This window comes from Gambusia affinis, linkage group LG15 (assembly GCF_019740435.1).
Source record: "Gambusia affinis linkage group LG15, SWU_Gaff_1.0, whole genome shotgun sequence".
Classification (NCBI taxonomy): domain Eukaryota; kingdom Metazoa; phylum Chordata; class Actinopteri; order Cyprinodontiformes; family Poeciliidae; genus Gambusia; species Gambusia affinis.
In genome coordinates this window covers 11,462,521-11,477,760 of record NC_057882.1, presented here as the reverse complement: position 1 = coordinate 11,477,760, position 15,240 = coordinate 11,462,521, and the positions used below count along the sequence as shown (strand labels likewise).

The 15,240-nt window shown below is 42.0% G+C and overlaps 1 protein-coding gene across 6 annotated transcripts in view; it reads left to right on the top strand.

Annotated features, from left to right (window-relative positions):
• The window catches only part of zmp:0000001168 (signal-induced proliferation-associated protein 1), a 53,633-nt gene that overhangs the window by 11,308 nt on the left and 27,085 nt on the right, over positions 1-15,240 (top strand). For 5 of the 6 annotated variants that reach the window (XM_044141146.1, XM_044141148.1, XM_044141150.1 and 2 more), the window contains one exon: positions 13,653-15,236. In XM_044141146.1, coding sequence (XP_043997081.1) covers positions 14,120-15,236 — 1,117 coding nt within the window. In that variant the 5' untranslated portion in view covers positions 13,653-14,119. Of the gene's footprint in view, positions 1-12,061; positions 12,177-13,652; positions 15,237-15,240 lie in introns of those variants that run through there. The other variant, XM_044141149.1, reaches the window with a different exon arrangement.

Genomic DNA, 15,240 nt, shown 5'->3' with positions numbered 1-15,240 from the left:
CTCAACATAATAGCTACAGTCATGAAGCTCGAGGGTCACAAACGCCCGCCAACACACACATGCATGCAGAGAGTGGCCGCAGCAGGACAGCTGCTCTTCCTGTCTCTGTGCAGACAGTGAGCCACAGATTCGAGGCTCGGACGAGTCACCAAACGCACACAAAAACACTTTTCAGCTACGCTCCAGCCCTAAATCTCTCCGCCTGCTCAGCCGCGCTCATGATCTACCCACAAGGTGTATTTTCAGATGCACAGGAAGTAGCAGCAAGTAACACGTCAGACAATAGTTCGAGTTTGGTGCCTTCTGAACGGCACAAACGGTAGGTCTGGAGTAGCTCAGAAAGAACCACTAATTGTTTGAAGAGGAAGTTGCATTTTAATAAATACAATGCTATTCCCTGCAAGCTTTCTAAACTTTACGCTCGGACTGAAATATTTGCTCATTCTTTGATGCAAAACAGTTTAATGTCGGACAGATTAGGTGCAGCATGAACAGATTTTTTAAAATCTATTACTACTATTCTGTAGCTTAACTGTTTCTTTCCGAAAAGGCAGACAAAAGAAGAAGTGAAACTGCACCAGACGCAGACCAACGTCACACGGAAAGTGACCTTTACAGAGACAGGTTTTACTGTAACACGCGAGATCCTCTGAGACGTCCACTGCAGACTTAGATATAAATCATAACAAATCAGCTCCATCCAGCTCATGAATTATTAATCTGACAGTAACCCTCGCCCTCTTTCGTCCAGCCACATGAATAATGTATTAGTCAGAAGTCTTAATGTCAGGTTATACTTAGGAGCCAAACAGAAGTCGGGACCTCAACATATAACAATCACAGCAGACTGCTTTTTTAGGACATTAACACCCTTCTCTGAAATGACACCAGCGATAACATGCTTGAAAAGAAACAAAATCCTTTGGAAATTGTTTTATTTGAGAGTAATAATAAACGGCTGCATTTTTAATTAGGGTAATAGAATAGTCTCCATGTTTTAGATGTTCCCCACTTTGACGTGCCTGTTTCAAATTAATGCATCGTTATCGAGCTTCTGTAAATCTTTCTGTGGAAGTAATTCAATCAGTTTTGATTCATCTATCCAAACATGGCTAACAGGTGAAGATAACAGATTCAGGGTGGGGAAATCAGACATCCCTAACAACAGCCTCATACTCAGTCTGGAGGAAATCTTAAGGAAGATCCAAAGGCCTGAAGGGTTATATAGACCCTCCACAAAGTCCAGGGGCTCCTTTCTGAGGGACAATCCTGCAAATCCTTCCAATATCCCAAAGTGGAAGATCAGGTACTTAAACTACCTAAGGTAGTTATATTTGATGTGGAGAAGTAGCAGAATCTGGATGCTCCTATAGGCAATTGCACCATTGTGTATCTGCCTTGGTTTAAATGACATTTAAAAGACAGCTTTAATTAAATCATGTTCCAGGGTGACCTTTCTATACTTCTGATACTGAAATATTCTCTGGTATTAGCAACACAACTGCTTTGTGTCCCAAATGTAATGATAATTCTTAAATAATTCTTCCCAGGTTTTGCAGTATTTGAGTAGTAGTAGTGTATTGGCTTAATGATTTTACCTAAATTCATGATTAGCTGGGCAGACATTTTAGCTGGATTATTCGAGATTTCCTCACCTCCGCATACAAATTGCGTGAAGGGACTCCAACAGGAGTGCAGACTGACCTATTTTCTGAATAATTCAGCAAATACTTGACCGTCTGAACTAGTTTATGCATAGAGTGTTGAGATTTCATTGTAATCCATCAAGTGATCAGTTGTTATGGAAGGAAGAACTAAGACAAAAACAACCTGATTATTATTATTTATCATTTATTATAGTTAGTTTTGAGTGTTGTAACAATTCCTGTCCTTTTTGAATCATCCTCTATGTCCCTACCGTTCCTCCGACGCCTGAGCATCTCAGATGCTAATCTCTATATCAGGTGTGGCCAATGCAGAGCTGGCTAGTCCAACCGGGAAGAGTTTGAATGCATGGCACCTGAAATGTTGTACCCTGTCATATTGGTTCTTATTGAAAACAATGACAACCCAATGACAATTAAGAATCATCGTCATGTACTTCTCTAATTTAGACCAAACTAAAATGTGTTATTAGTTCAGCGGTGAGATGAGAAGGTTATGTTTTCTGTGAAGGAAGCTCATTTCGGCAGCGTGTCCAATGGATTTTGTTCTTTAAATCATTATCTACATCTCATTAATGGTTTAGGATGGGAAGTAAATCAAGGCACTCTTCTTTCTTCGGTTGCAGCAACGGAGAAAGCCTGATCTATCTGTCCATCATCCTCTCTAACATACTATCACTTATGAAGTTCAAGTCACCAAGATACTTGAACTTCTCCGCTTGAGGCAGGAACCGACCCCTGACCTGGAGGGAGCAGTCCATCTTTTTCCCGTTTAAGAACTACAACTTCATATTATAAGAGTCTACTTTTATCTCAGCCTCTTTACACTCATCTAAGAACCTCTCCAACACTTTCAGTCATTGCCTGGAGTTTCCAACAGAACCCCACTGTCTCCTAAAAGCTGAGACCCTGAGGTGACTGACCCTTCTGCCTATGACTGAGATCTTATCCATGATCTTAACCATAAACAAGATTAATGACATAGGAGCAGCCCTGACGGAGTCCAACATACACAGGGAAGAAGCTTGACTTTGCTCCAAGAATGTGGACTCTGCTTTAATTTGGACTTACAAGGACCGGATAGCCTTACAAGCTATTCAGGTACAACGTTCTCCTGCAGCAGCCACCACAAACCAGCCCACATGTACTACCAGCAGCTACACATATTGCAGGCCCTTCTTTGACAAATATTTGTTGCGTGAAGGATGATCGCTAACAGGAGCAAACACACCACAGATTTCTCTGAGATTCTCTAAAGCACATATGTCAGAGTCAAGGCCCGCGGGCCACATCCGGCCCGCGAGAAGATTTTCTACGGCCCCTGGGATGATATTAGAACCGGCCCGCAGCAAGCCGGCACCCCGTCTGAAAAAATGCGAGATGCACCCCCCCCGTTCGATCCTCAAAACGCGCGCGCACCCCCCCCCCGTTCGATCCTCACAACGCGCGAAAACCCCCCCCCCCCTTCGATCCTCACAACGCGCGCACCCCCCCCCCGTTCGATCCTCACAACGCGCGCAACGTCCGCTGCACTAGACCAAATGCGTCATTTAAAAAAATCTCAATGAACATTCGATCAGTCCGGCCCTCGGCTTGTAGCTAAATTTTTTATTTGGCCCTCCGTCCATTTGACTTTGACACCCCTGCTCTAAAGTCTGCTGTGGTGTTCATCACTTCGACAGTTATCTCCTTGTCAGGCAGTTGAGCATTATTTGCCAGGGATTACGTGTCTGCAGGGATCAATAGCTCAAACTGACATTTTGCAAAACAGCTTGAATTAAAAAGAGAGAGATAAATCACTTGACAAAAAAGGAGAGAGTGCAGCACTTAGGAGCCTCTGGATTTGGCCCAGTTAGCTGTCCGCAGTGTGGTGTTGCTGGGAGGGGAGAGGAGAGGAGTGTTTCAGCAGAGAAGATGGAAGATGTCGTGAGAAAATGTTGGGTATTAGAGTGAACTCATTTTCTGAATCACATCCAGCCACATTAATACACATTTACTCCCCTAAAAGCATTTCATCTGCTGCAGTTTAGTGTCACACACTCGGAGGCAGAGCAGGAACGCAACCTGATCCCAGATGTTGCAGGGTTGTGTGCGATCAATAACTGAGCCCGGCATTAAGTTTCCCAAAAATCAATCATTGTTAGGAATTGATTCAGACCTTGTGGTTAAGGCAGCTTTTAACTATAATGATAGACAGTGACACAAGATGCCACTGACCTCTTCAGGTCACTTTTTTGTTTGTTTTAAGTTAGAATTAAAGCAGAAGTTATGGCGGTGTTACCACATGTTGATGTTACACTTACTTAATGTTGCATGTGCAGGAAAGCGATGTTTCCCAACTCAGCATGAGGTCAGAACAACCGCTCCAACCTGATGTGACATAACCAAACAAAACTTTTCACATCTCTTCTATCAAAGAGGTGATGCAGATCAGTAAAGCTTTACCGTTTTCTCCATAAGCCATCGATTTTTTTTATTTTTTACCTTTCAACAAACCAAATGTTTCTACGAAGATTAAATTTTTTTACATACCATGGTATAGAGAATGAATGTAAGACAATCTGCTCATTCACTCTCCAGCGTTGGACTCCTGAAGGTGTGGAAGTGTTGTGCAGGGAGGATGACGACATCCATCCTTTGAGGGTTCAAAAGTCACTCATCTCTTCCTGTTTCACAGGACGCAGACTTGCAAGAGCAGGCACAGACGAAGTCAAGCGGCCATGACTTCCCCAAAACTCTGCATGTTTGACTCTGTTCTCCTGTGACATCCGCCTGTGTCCGTTTTACACCAGAGCCTCGTTAACCTTGTCCGAGGCTTAATGTGGAAGCTGTACTTGCTGTCATCAGTTAGCAGTGGTCAGCAATGGCCTTCAAAATGAATCAGGAGCAAGAAGAACAAAGGCAGGGTGGTAGAAGGGAAAGAGGCACAATCTAATGAATAAGATCCAGATGTGTGTAAAAATAGATTTCATTTTCGGAAATGGCACCCCATTTCACCAGGAAGAAGAATACAGTACCTTGCAAAAGTGTTTATATCCTTTGAACTTTTCCACATTTTGTCCTGTGAAAAGCAGAAACATCAGATAGTTGAATGTGATAGACTAATGAAGTGTGCACCTGTATTCAACCCCCCTCAGGCTTTACTTTGTAGAGTCACATTTTGCTGCATTCAGTCTCCAGACTCTGAGTAATATTGGATCTAAATCTCAACAGAAATTCTGGTTTTTGTTGTTTGTTCGCTGTTGCTCTCCAACAAACCCCTGAAGCCTTCACAGATCAGATGGATTTATCCTGAGGTTAAAGTACACAGGTGAACTGCATCTACTAATGGGATGATTAATTAGTGGCACTGAATCAGAATAAAAGGGAGCCACACTTTTCAGATTTATTACGTTGTCCAAAAAAAAGAAACAGGCTTGACCAATTTGTGTGACTTTCTGTTGGTCTCACACTCAAAATATCAATTTAATCCACTGAATTTTTGGTGGTAATCTTACAAAATGAGAAAGAAGTTCAGTTTGTGTGAATCAGTTTCTAAGGTTCAACAAATGTGTTTCACTTTAAATATTTCACAATAGTCTTATCATGAAACATCCACTGACTGCTGGAGATAGACCACTATCATTAAATCATACGTTACATAATTTATATCCTCTTCAAAATCATTCAAAATGATCTAACTCAAACTAATACGTAATCATTTGCATGTCTGATCCAACAAGTAAGGAATCACTCCACTTTAATTTAATACAAACATATTTCTGTCAAAGAAAACAAGAATTTTTAAAACTCTAATCAAAATCTTAGTTTCTCTGAGAGAAAACAGATTATTTTAATACATCTTTTGACTTTTGGGCCTTATACTATTCAGATACTCAGTGCCAGTACTTTTATGCTTTATTCATATACTTTTTAATTATTTTACACTCATAAATAAAGAATAATCTCATCCTATTTTGATACCAAGCTACCCTGAGTGGAATGAATGGATGGGTCTCTATTATAATGCTCAGATCTGAGCAGAAATCATTCTTCCTTACGGGCCTCAAACATTGGAAAACAACATTTAGATCCTATCTGTCTTCAGAGTTTTCCATTCTGAGCTGCAGGATTTAAAGCCACTGCCTTCATTCATTCATTATTAAGTTTCCCAGGGACAGAGCCCAGCCCTGTTAGCATGATCTGAGCTGCACAGGACAGCTAGCAGCAGCCTCTCTCTGTATATTCTAGCTGTCAGTGTCTTTAAGGAAAATCCTGGACAGCTTGAAGTGCCTGGCACAAAGAAACCAGCGAAGAACTGTGTTTGTTGCTTTTAATTCATCATAATTAGCAGCTGAGAGCATTTCTGATTAAAGATAAATATGATGTCGTGAGGTTCAGTTGCATATGTAACTAAAATATTATTACAAAGTTTTTTGTTTTTTTTTAACCAAAATTACCAAACATGAAAGGCGATCCCACTCAGCCCAGGATAGCGATCTAAATATACAAAAACCCACAGCAGGCAGGAATGTATAAGATCAATTTTTACAGTCTTAAATCCATAACCTGTTACTTGATGCATCTTGTGGAGGATAATATCTTCTTAGTGGAAAAACAAACATCATCGTAGAGAGCAAGAGCAAGTGGTTAACATAATATGAGGTTATAAAGCTGAACGTTTTATGATAGAGAAAGAAAAGAATAAAGTACAGTGAAAAGAAAAAAGCCCCAAACAGAATCCACCTTCATCCCCAGTGATGTGAAATAACTCATATCTTATCTGAATTGTGACTAAGAGAGGGATTATTAGGTCCCCTGTCCTTTGGATTTTGTCTTTGTGTCTTAGATGTTTGAGGTATTTAGATAAAAAAAGTAAAATGAGATTATGAAATCCAATTTGAGAATTGAAACATGTAAAGATTGAAGAAATTATAAAAATTTGGAAAAAATTGTCATATTTTCTTTTGTCACAACATTGACCTTTACTGTGGAGAAAAGAAAAGGGGGGCCTGCATCGACCGGGAGAACCTGGTTCGGCTGTTTCTAACAACATTGTATCACTGATGGAGTCTGTTTGACATCATTTAGTTTTTCAAAAGTATTTGCAGTTTGGTGAACTTTGACGTTTCAGTTTCAGTTTAATCACTTTGTTCTAAAGAAAAATGTTCAGTTTGTGCATATTTCATTTTCAACCTGAAAAGTAACCACACTTGCGTAATGTGGGAGGTTTACAGCAAAAAGTGGGAGATTATCTGGATATTATGAAACTTAATGTTCAGTGTGATTCTCCAAATCCTCTGAATTTTTTCCTGGTCTCAGAGGGACAGAGACACAGTAGAGGTGACGCCTGTGTGTCTCATTTAAGCTAGAAATAATTAGATTTTTGATTATTAGCACAAATAGACCAAAGGGCATAAATGCAGGTAGTTAATCCATAACAAAAGTTTAATTGAAACAAAATCTTTCCCACGTAGCAAACAGATGCTTCTATTGCAGACAGTCAAACGCTTCCTCTCAATGCAGTGACTGTATTCGGTTATGTTATCAGAAAGTGTGTATACGTCACTGAATGATAATGAATGTCCAAGTTTCTAAAAAAGATTACAAATCGTAACATTTTCAGCAAAACATTTCCAACCTGTGGACGAATGCATCCAGGCAATTTAGTCAAATTTATTATCTTCCTGGTGTAAATTAGTCGCCTCAATAGCTGGCTTTAAACTGAAAGATTCCAAAAATTGTCCGCCAGAATTGTATGTTGCACATATTTCAGTGTCATGGCAGGGCACGACTTTGTGCTGCTGCTGCTGCACAAGAAAAAAGCTGTGGGTTCAAATCCCAGGTGTTTTTCTCTGCATGTTCCCTTTTGGGTTTCCTCCCACAAGTTAATCGGAGACTCATCGATTCTGTCGATGCGTGCAGAGAGTTGGTGTTCGTGTTTCAGATCGCTCTGTGATGAACTGTGACCCATCCAGGGTGGGCTCAGATTTTCGCCCATCGATTGACCCCGACAACCCTAACACGAATTCAGCAGGTGAAGATAAAGAACAGATTGAATTAATGTGGTTCTTTGGGAGGATGAGGAGAACACTTGCATATTTTGTCTCAATAGATTGACCATATCTTCATGAGAGGAATACATGTGTGCGCGCTAATCGCAGCAAGGAAGAATTTGCGTCTTTGTACAAAGTGAAAGAGGGATCGATTGTGTTTCTCGCTGGCATCGCTCTGCGTGGACAGGGGGTCAGAGTTTCAGCAGCGTGTACTTTTATTAGAAACTGACTCAACTCTGCCACAATGATGATGTCAGCCATGTGTACTTGTAGCCTGCAGCTGTGTTCAGAGGAAGTAGATATCTGCAGATCGTGCACAGGCTTCTTTTTAGTTCAGCACACAAGCGTCATGAGTGACTGATGAGATCTGTGAAGAATTTCATATGATGTTACGTCGTGTTTTTGAGAAGCCAGTTTTTCTTTTAAACCCAGAGTGTTGTGAAGAGACTGGTTTCGTCTTTTGTGTGCACTTGTTGATGAATTTTAAAGGATGCAGTGGCCAAGATTCAGATCAGGTCTAGTAGGTGGGAACACAAAATAAATGCATTCAAAGATGTGATCAGAACAGGTTGCATTCGAATGCGTTCTTTAATCATTGCACTAAAGCTTTACGTGTTTATCTAATCTCATTATCAGAAAGGAACATCTATACTTCAAAATATCAAACTTCTGGTTATATTTGCACATTTATCTATAAAGACAAAACACAAAAACAACCTTTAATAACACAATTTGGGTTAGTAGCAATTTTTTTTCTCTGTTTTTTTTTTTTTTTTTGGGAGGGTGTAGCTGAAAGACAAAACCGAGCTAAAAAAATTTATCAGAGGAAGCAATTCAGGACATTTCAGTGTCATTTCAGAAGATACTCTGGTACATGCAGCTGAGTTACCCAGTGTAGGCTGCCATTAAAGATGAGCAGAAACCTAACGGGGCAGTGACTAAACCTTTCACTTCCTCTTTGTACTTCTGGGTCAGGTATATCTCAAACTTCTCTACTGCTGGCACACTACTTATTCAGTGACAAGTTCTGGTTAGTTAAAGAGTTATTTTTGTGTTGAATGCTGGGGAAGATCAATGAAGATCTAATCGAAGGTCTCGCATGTTACTGAAGGTGAGCAGATGAATGATTTGCTTAAGTATATAGAAAGTAATTTATCATTGTTTCTTTCCAAAGTAACATAAAACTCAGCAGCCAGGATTCTCTCTTATGTCGCTACTTTTTGGATGAGTTTCAAGAACTCAAACATGTTTTTCAAGCAAATCTATCTGATGATTTATAAAACAATTTGACTTCTTACTTCTAAGTCTACAAGCAGCGGTGAGATGTGTTTATAAAAATCAAATGTTTTACCAAATTTTTCATATTTATTTCATGTACTTAAGGAGTTTATTTTTTCCAAAGATTTGTTGTTTGTTGATTAACAATCCACTTTCTCTACAGCTGCTTCTTCTTCAGCTTTGATCCTTGATGTTTTGCCTCTTCAACACAAAATTTTAGATTAATGACTGAACTGAGGAAGTAGTCCAGTCGTTTAATTCTGGCATTTTGGAGCAGAGACGCATCTAAAACATCCAGGAGAATCACTACTCTGCACCACACAGTTCAGTTTCGTTTGGGTTTCTGAGAAACGCTTGCATGGTAAAAACAAAGTGAATGTTGTCTGTAAGTGACATGGTCTTCACCAGGTTCTACAGTTTGTTAAATCTAACGCTACACATGCTAAATTGAACGCCACAGATTCAGATATATGAAACCAAAAAATTAAAAAACTGGGATATAAAACTAGACCATAAGGAATCTGGATATATTCAGAAAACAAATTTCTTTGTTTTCATTGTTCACACTTTTATCTGTGTAGGTGAGGGTCCCCTAAAGTCCTGTGTCTGTTGATTTAATGTTAGTTTAAAACTTGGAAGATACAACTTAATTATTCAGATGGATTACTATGTCAAAACATCTGTTTCACTCTCTGGCTTTAACTCTCGCGCAGATATTTTGTCTTAACCTTGCCCAGTGTTTATTAAGTAATACCAGGGCTTAAATATATTTTGGTGCTGAAACATAAGAGAAATTTGTCACAAACAATGTTGAAAGGAATTTGTACCTCATACTTTTATCTCTGTGTCTGGCAAACATCCATGAGGCAAATTGAAGAGAGGCTTTATGGCCAATCTGTCAACACAAACAAATTAAAAAAGGTTTGAATCAGCGGCTTATTCAACGTTACAGAATTATAACTTGCTGCTTCAGACTTGTTACAGGTGGAACGAAAATACAAGCTTATATTATCTCTTTGACCATAATTTTCTTTTCTTATTGTCCGTGTCATTCGTAAATCAGGCTCTGACTCTGTCGTCATCAGCTATGAACCTGATTGGTCATTATGAATCCGTGGTGCGGCAGAAACCACAAAGAAGCGTTGCTTCAGACAAACCCCGGTTCACGAGTGTTGGAGGCCGATGGTGTCCAAGTTTAGTGCAAGCGCTGTTGTTGGTTGTTTCTGGCCAATACTGGACTTTCTGTTTTTGTGTTGGAATAACATGAAGGCAAACTGGGATTTCTGAGCAACAAAGAAAAAACCTGCAGCAAACCCAGGTGATTTTAACAACACAGTGAAAACACACACACACACACACACACGCACGCACGCACACACACACACACATAATCCTGCAGCATAGCATTACAATCTGGTAGAAACTGCACGAGTCTGCACTGGTAGTGCTGTTTAGAAACATCTGAAAGCTCCTTGTGAGAAACATGAGCGGGTTTTCAATGGAAGAAGCCTTGGCATCATAAAGCTGGAGCACAGAGCTGTCGCTGTGAACGAATGCTGACCTGTCAGAAGGCTAACCACACAATACAGAGAAACCTGGATGAGCTAAAAGGCCCCAAATAAAATGTTATTCCGGGTAATTCATTGGTTTTTGTAAAGAAAAATAAAAATAATTATTTCTCTGATGTAATGAGTAGAAACATTGAAGCTTAAAGTTTATTTTTACAGCTCTGTGTGAAGCGGATGATGTGAGTACGTTCACATTTTCATTTTACCTGTCATGCCTGTTCATGGTTAAAGCTTTGTTTTAAATGTCCCTCCTGGGCATTTGTAGGGCATTAAATATCTGTTTATGTCCAAAACCAGCTCAAAAGGAAATGGCTGAGTAATAGGTTCGGCTCAACCCATGCAATTCGTTGCACCGGATATTATTTTTGGGTATCAAAGTGAAAGGGGGTGAACAGAAATGCGTGTTACACTTTTAAATTTGAAAAATCCTATATTATTTTACGCTCATCTGACAATTGTGCTTTATTTTGTGTTGGTGACGTCATTAAATCCTTTTAAAGTAGACTAAAGTCTGTGGCTGCAACACGACAAAATGAAGAAAAACCTCAAGGGGGTGAATAATTTCGCGAGGCAGCGCAGTCGCTAGTTTTAAGAGCTCGGTTCAAAGAGAGCCGTCTCCATGGTGCCGCAGTAGTGGCATCATCATGCTGTTATGATGCTTTTCTTCAGCGGAGACAGGGAAGCTGGTTAGAGCTGGAAGTGGAGTGTATTGAGTTTAATGCACAGCGCCATAAGTGATCCCCGTGGAGGCAGAGTGCAGATAAATCCAGACAGTCGGACACACCAGATGTTGGTCTGTCAGGGGAGAAGGGAATGAGAAGAAATGCACTCAAGATTTTTATTCGTGTAACATTTTCCTTTCCTCCCAAAGTTGTGCATTAGTCTGTGTTGAAATTGGTGCTTCATCTCTGCGTCGTAACTGTTAGTCATTCATTTCTTGTGCAGAGATCTATCAAAGCGTTTACAAGTGCATTTCCTCTGATATCGGCCCCCCTCTTTGCACTCGGCATTTCTCGATTTGGTTTTGAAACCAATCTGCCCTCCAGATACTGGGATCCATCCAGCTTCCATCTTTCTTTAATGGCTTTTCACTGAAAAATTAACAAATACCAATGTGTTCTCTGACTGTGCGGAAATGAATAGAGTGTTTAAGTAGTCATGGTAGGGAAGCAAAAATTTCTTGTGACTTCCTCTCTTGACTCTGAATTTTTTTGTGTGTGTGAGTCTATTTGTACATTTTGTGAGGACTAATGTTTACTTAATCACCCTAAAGGGACTTTCCTTCTTTCTTAAAACAAATAAAAGTTCTCAAATAGAAGCTATAAAGTGATTTAAAAAGATTTCTCCCTGACATGCCGTCCTGTCAGATGATAGAGACGCAGCTGGGTACGCGTGTGCGTCGGGTTTCTGCTGGTCGCTGTGCTGCACCTCTGCACCTGCTCTGTACGGCTGCAAGCGAGAGGAAGATGCATGTGAAAAAGTCAGACAGGAAGAAGCCCTGTACCTCACTGACAGCGACAAAAGGCTTCAGCTTGAGCTGCTTGACGTAAGTCTGGTTAAAGACGGCGCTCGAGTGACAAATAATGACAGAAGCAGGCTCATCTTTACCGAACTCACAATCCATTTTTAGGGTAAGTTGCTATTAAAACCTCCACGGAGTTTAGTTCCACTTGTAAAAAAGGGAAGCTCATGGTTTTATGACTTGTAGCACAATTTTGTGGGGTTTTAAACGACTGTTAAAAGCACCAAAAACTACGTGGACCTGAATGAGTGTGTGAGCTGTTTTAGAATTTGGTGGGTGAGTTAGACGCCAGCCGTGTTTGTTTGTGTGTGAGCGTATGTGGTGGAGCGAGGCGGCTTGCACTTATTTTTCTCGTGTGCTGGCAGACAGTCAGTGAGTCAGGAAGGGCCCCCTCCCCTGTTTTAATAAGGTCTATTGTGAGCATGTGCTCAGCTTTAAGTTTGAACTATTTAGGGAAACTTTGGAGCGGAAAGTGACTAAAGGAAAGAATAATAATGAGAAAACAGAGGAGCGGAGTGTTACGCCACAATAAAACACATGTCAGGGCTGCTTGCTGGTGTATTGTTTGGTTCTGGTGCTTGTTTATTTTTTTTATAAAGCCTTCCTGGAACCTCTTGCGTGCTGCGTTATGCTCTACAGTCAATGCCTTGCAAAAGCATATGTATATTTTTTTAATAATAGACAGATCCAGGATAAAGCTGTGCAGGAGCTTATGCCAGGAAAACTGTTGGGAGATCTTTAATTGGAGAAGCAGTACTGGTAACTCTGCAGCTCCCTCAGAGTTGACATCAGTTGAGGTGGGAAAACTTTCCTTTATGGAGGTGATTTGTTAAACAAAGCCATAAGAAGTCCAGTTTATAGTTTACCAAAAGCTAAAAATGAAGATTAAACCTGTTGCCCACATGCAAAACAAGAGGTCTGAAGAATAACTAATTATTCCTAGAGTTGTTAAAACGTCATTCTCTTAGTTGAACTTGGTGGTGGCAGCATCATGAGTGAGATAGCAAGGTGGATGGAGCTAAGCAGAAGGCAAACCAGGAAGAAATGTCTCAGACTTGCAAACCCGATATCAGACATTTACATTAAAGCAGAAAAATGACTCCAAGCCTGCAGCTAGTGTGGCTCTAGAGGGGCTTAGATTATGTGCAAGAATGAGCACTTCAAAGTTTAGCTCTAAATCAAATTGAAAATTTGTGATAAGACTTGAAAATGTATGTTTACAGACAGCCTCCATCCAGTCCAAGACCTTAAATTATTTGGTAAATAATAGGAGGAATAAAATCAGTCTCTATCTCTAGGAAAGACACCCCCCAAAGACTGAAGATGAACGATGAAATAAGGGACACACGCAACTTTTCAGATTGTTTTCATTTATCAGAAAATGTTTGGTTTTCCACTTACTTATGTGCTGCTTTGTGTTGGTCGATCAAATGCTGCATTGGGGTTTGTGGTTGCAAAATAGGGTGAAAAAGTTTGAGAGGTGAAAACACTTTTGCAAATCCAGTGGTGATCGTTTCGCTCTAGCATCTTAATAATACAGAGTCTGGAGCTAAAACAGTATTTGTTTCTATATTTTTCCACACAGGTGGTCTATGGATGACGGCTGCAGCCGCTGGGCAGTGCACACCAGGGGATGCCATGTTTGACTTCTTGACAAAGGCAGCACCTCTCCGATACAGAGGGCATAGAGACAGGCTCCAGTGATGATCCTCGCATGTTTAACTCAAACTAAAAGCACATCTGCACATGTGGATGGACCCGTCCAGCGATCAACAGTGCGGTTTCCCTTCCGACTTCATCATTCCCACTCAAGAACTCATTGACAAAGTGTGGTGTCCCACAGAGGCCCCTATGAGAGCCCAGAGGTCGAGAGAGTTCATCCATCTTAAGTGGTGTGAATGAGAAAATAATAGTTGCTTTCACTTAGCTGGATTTTCCATTTTCATACTCAGCATCCCAGTTTCACACCAGCATCTCAGACACCTGGATGAAGAGTTAAGCAGGAAGAACCAGGGAGAAGATTGTCAGATTAGGTTTGATTCCTCCGGCGCCATGCAGTCAGACGACCTCTTCATTCGCAAGTTCCGCCGCCAGAACGTGCGCCCGCCCCTCGCCACCGTCAACTTTGACCCCAAACGGGAAGCGGGAGTGGTGGAGTGGCCTCCCAGGAGGCCCGGCGACGGCGCCGATGCAGACTGCAGCCTCACTCCGAGCCGCGTGGGGTTGAATCTGCGGTCGGTGGGGCGGGGCCACATCATGCAAAGAAGTAACAGCGATGTAACCCTGGGAGACTTGGACTCCTCTGGGAAAACGTCAGGGAAAGTAATCCGAGCAGCAGGTGAGAAAACAGGCACGGGGCCTCAGGGAGACTCAGGTGTGCATCTGCACAGGGAGTACGGCAGCCTGTCGTCGCTGGAGAGACAAACTCAAGGCCAGGACCCGAGCAGGGAGAACCACGGGCCCCTGAGTCCAAACGCTCTCCGCTTTAAAGACCCTTTCCTGCTTTTAGGCCTGGAGGGCAACCTTCCAGAGCCGGATGGATTCTTCCAAGATCTGTCCAGGTCTGGTGGAGACTCCCCGAAACCCACTAAACCGCCCAAGCCTGAAGGTCTTAGTAAAAAGTCCAAACTTACGCCTCCTCAGATACCTCAGCCCGGCCCGTACGACCACCTGGGAGGCGGCGCGTGGGTGAGGAACTTTGCCCACTACGATGTTCAGAGCATCCTGTTCGACCTCACAGAGGTCGCCACAAACAGGGACAGCATCGGTCGCAAGAAGAACATCACCTCAGGGGCGTCAGCTGCCTCCCAGCTCCGCCCCCTGGCCCAGTCCACACCTGCTTCACCAGCGCAGGGAGGCGGTGGCAGCGGAGGGAACGCCGACGACCAGGAGACGTCACTGCTGCTGGACGAAGGAGACGGCAACGATAACGAGCTGCTGCTCAGCTGTCCGCACTTCCGTAACGAGACGGGAGGCGAGGAGCAGGTGGGCCTGGGGCGGTCGGCTGGCAGAAGGGAGCTCTGGTCAACCCTCCGGACCCCCAACGACGCCGTGTCTGTGCTGGAGGAGCCGAGGGAGAGCAACATCCAGCTGCAGGGGAAGAGCAACTACTTCATAGAGCACGCAGACCTGGGAGCGCATTACTACCGCAAATATTTCTACCTGAAAGGTAA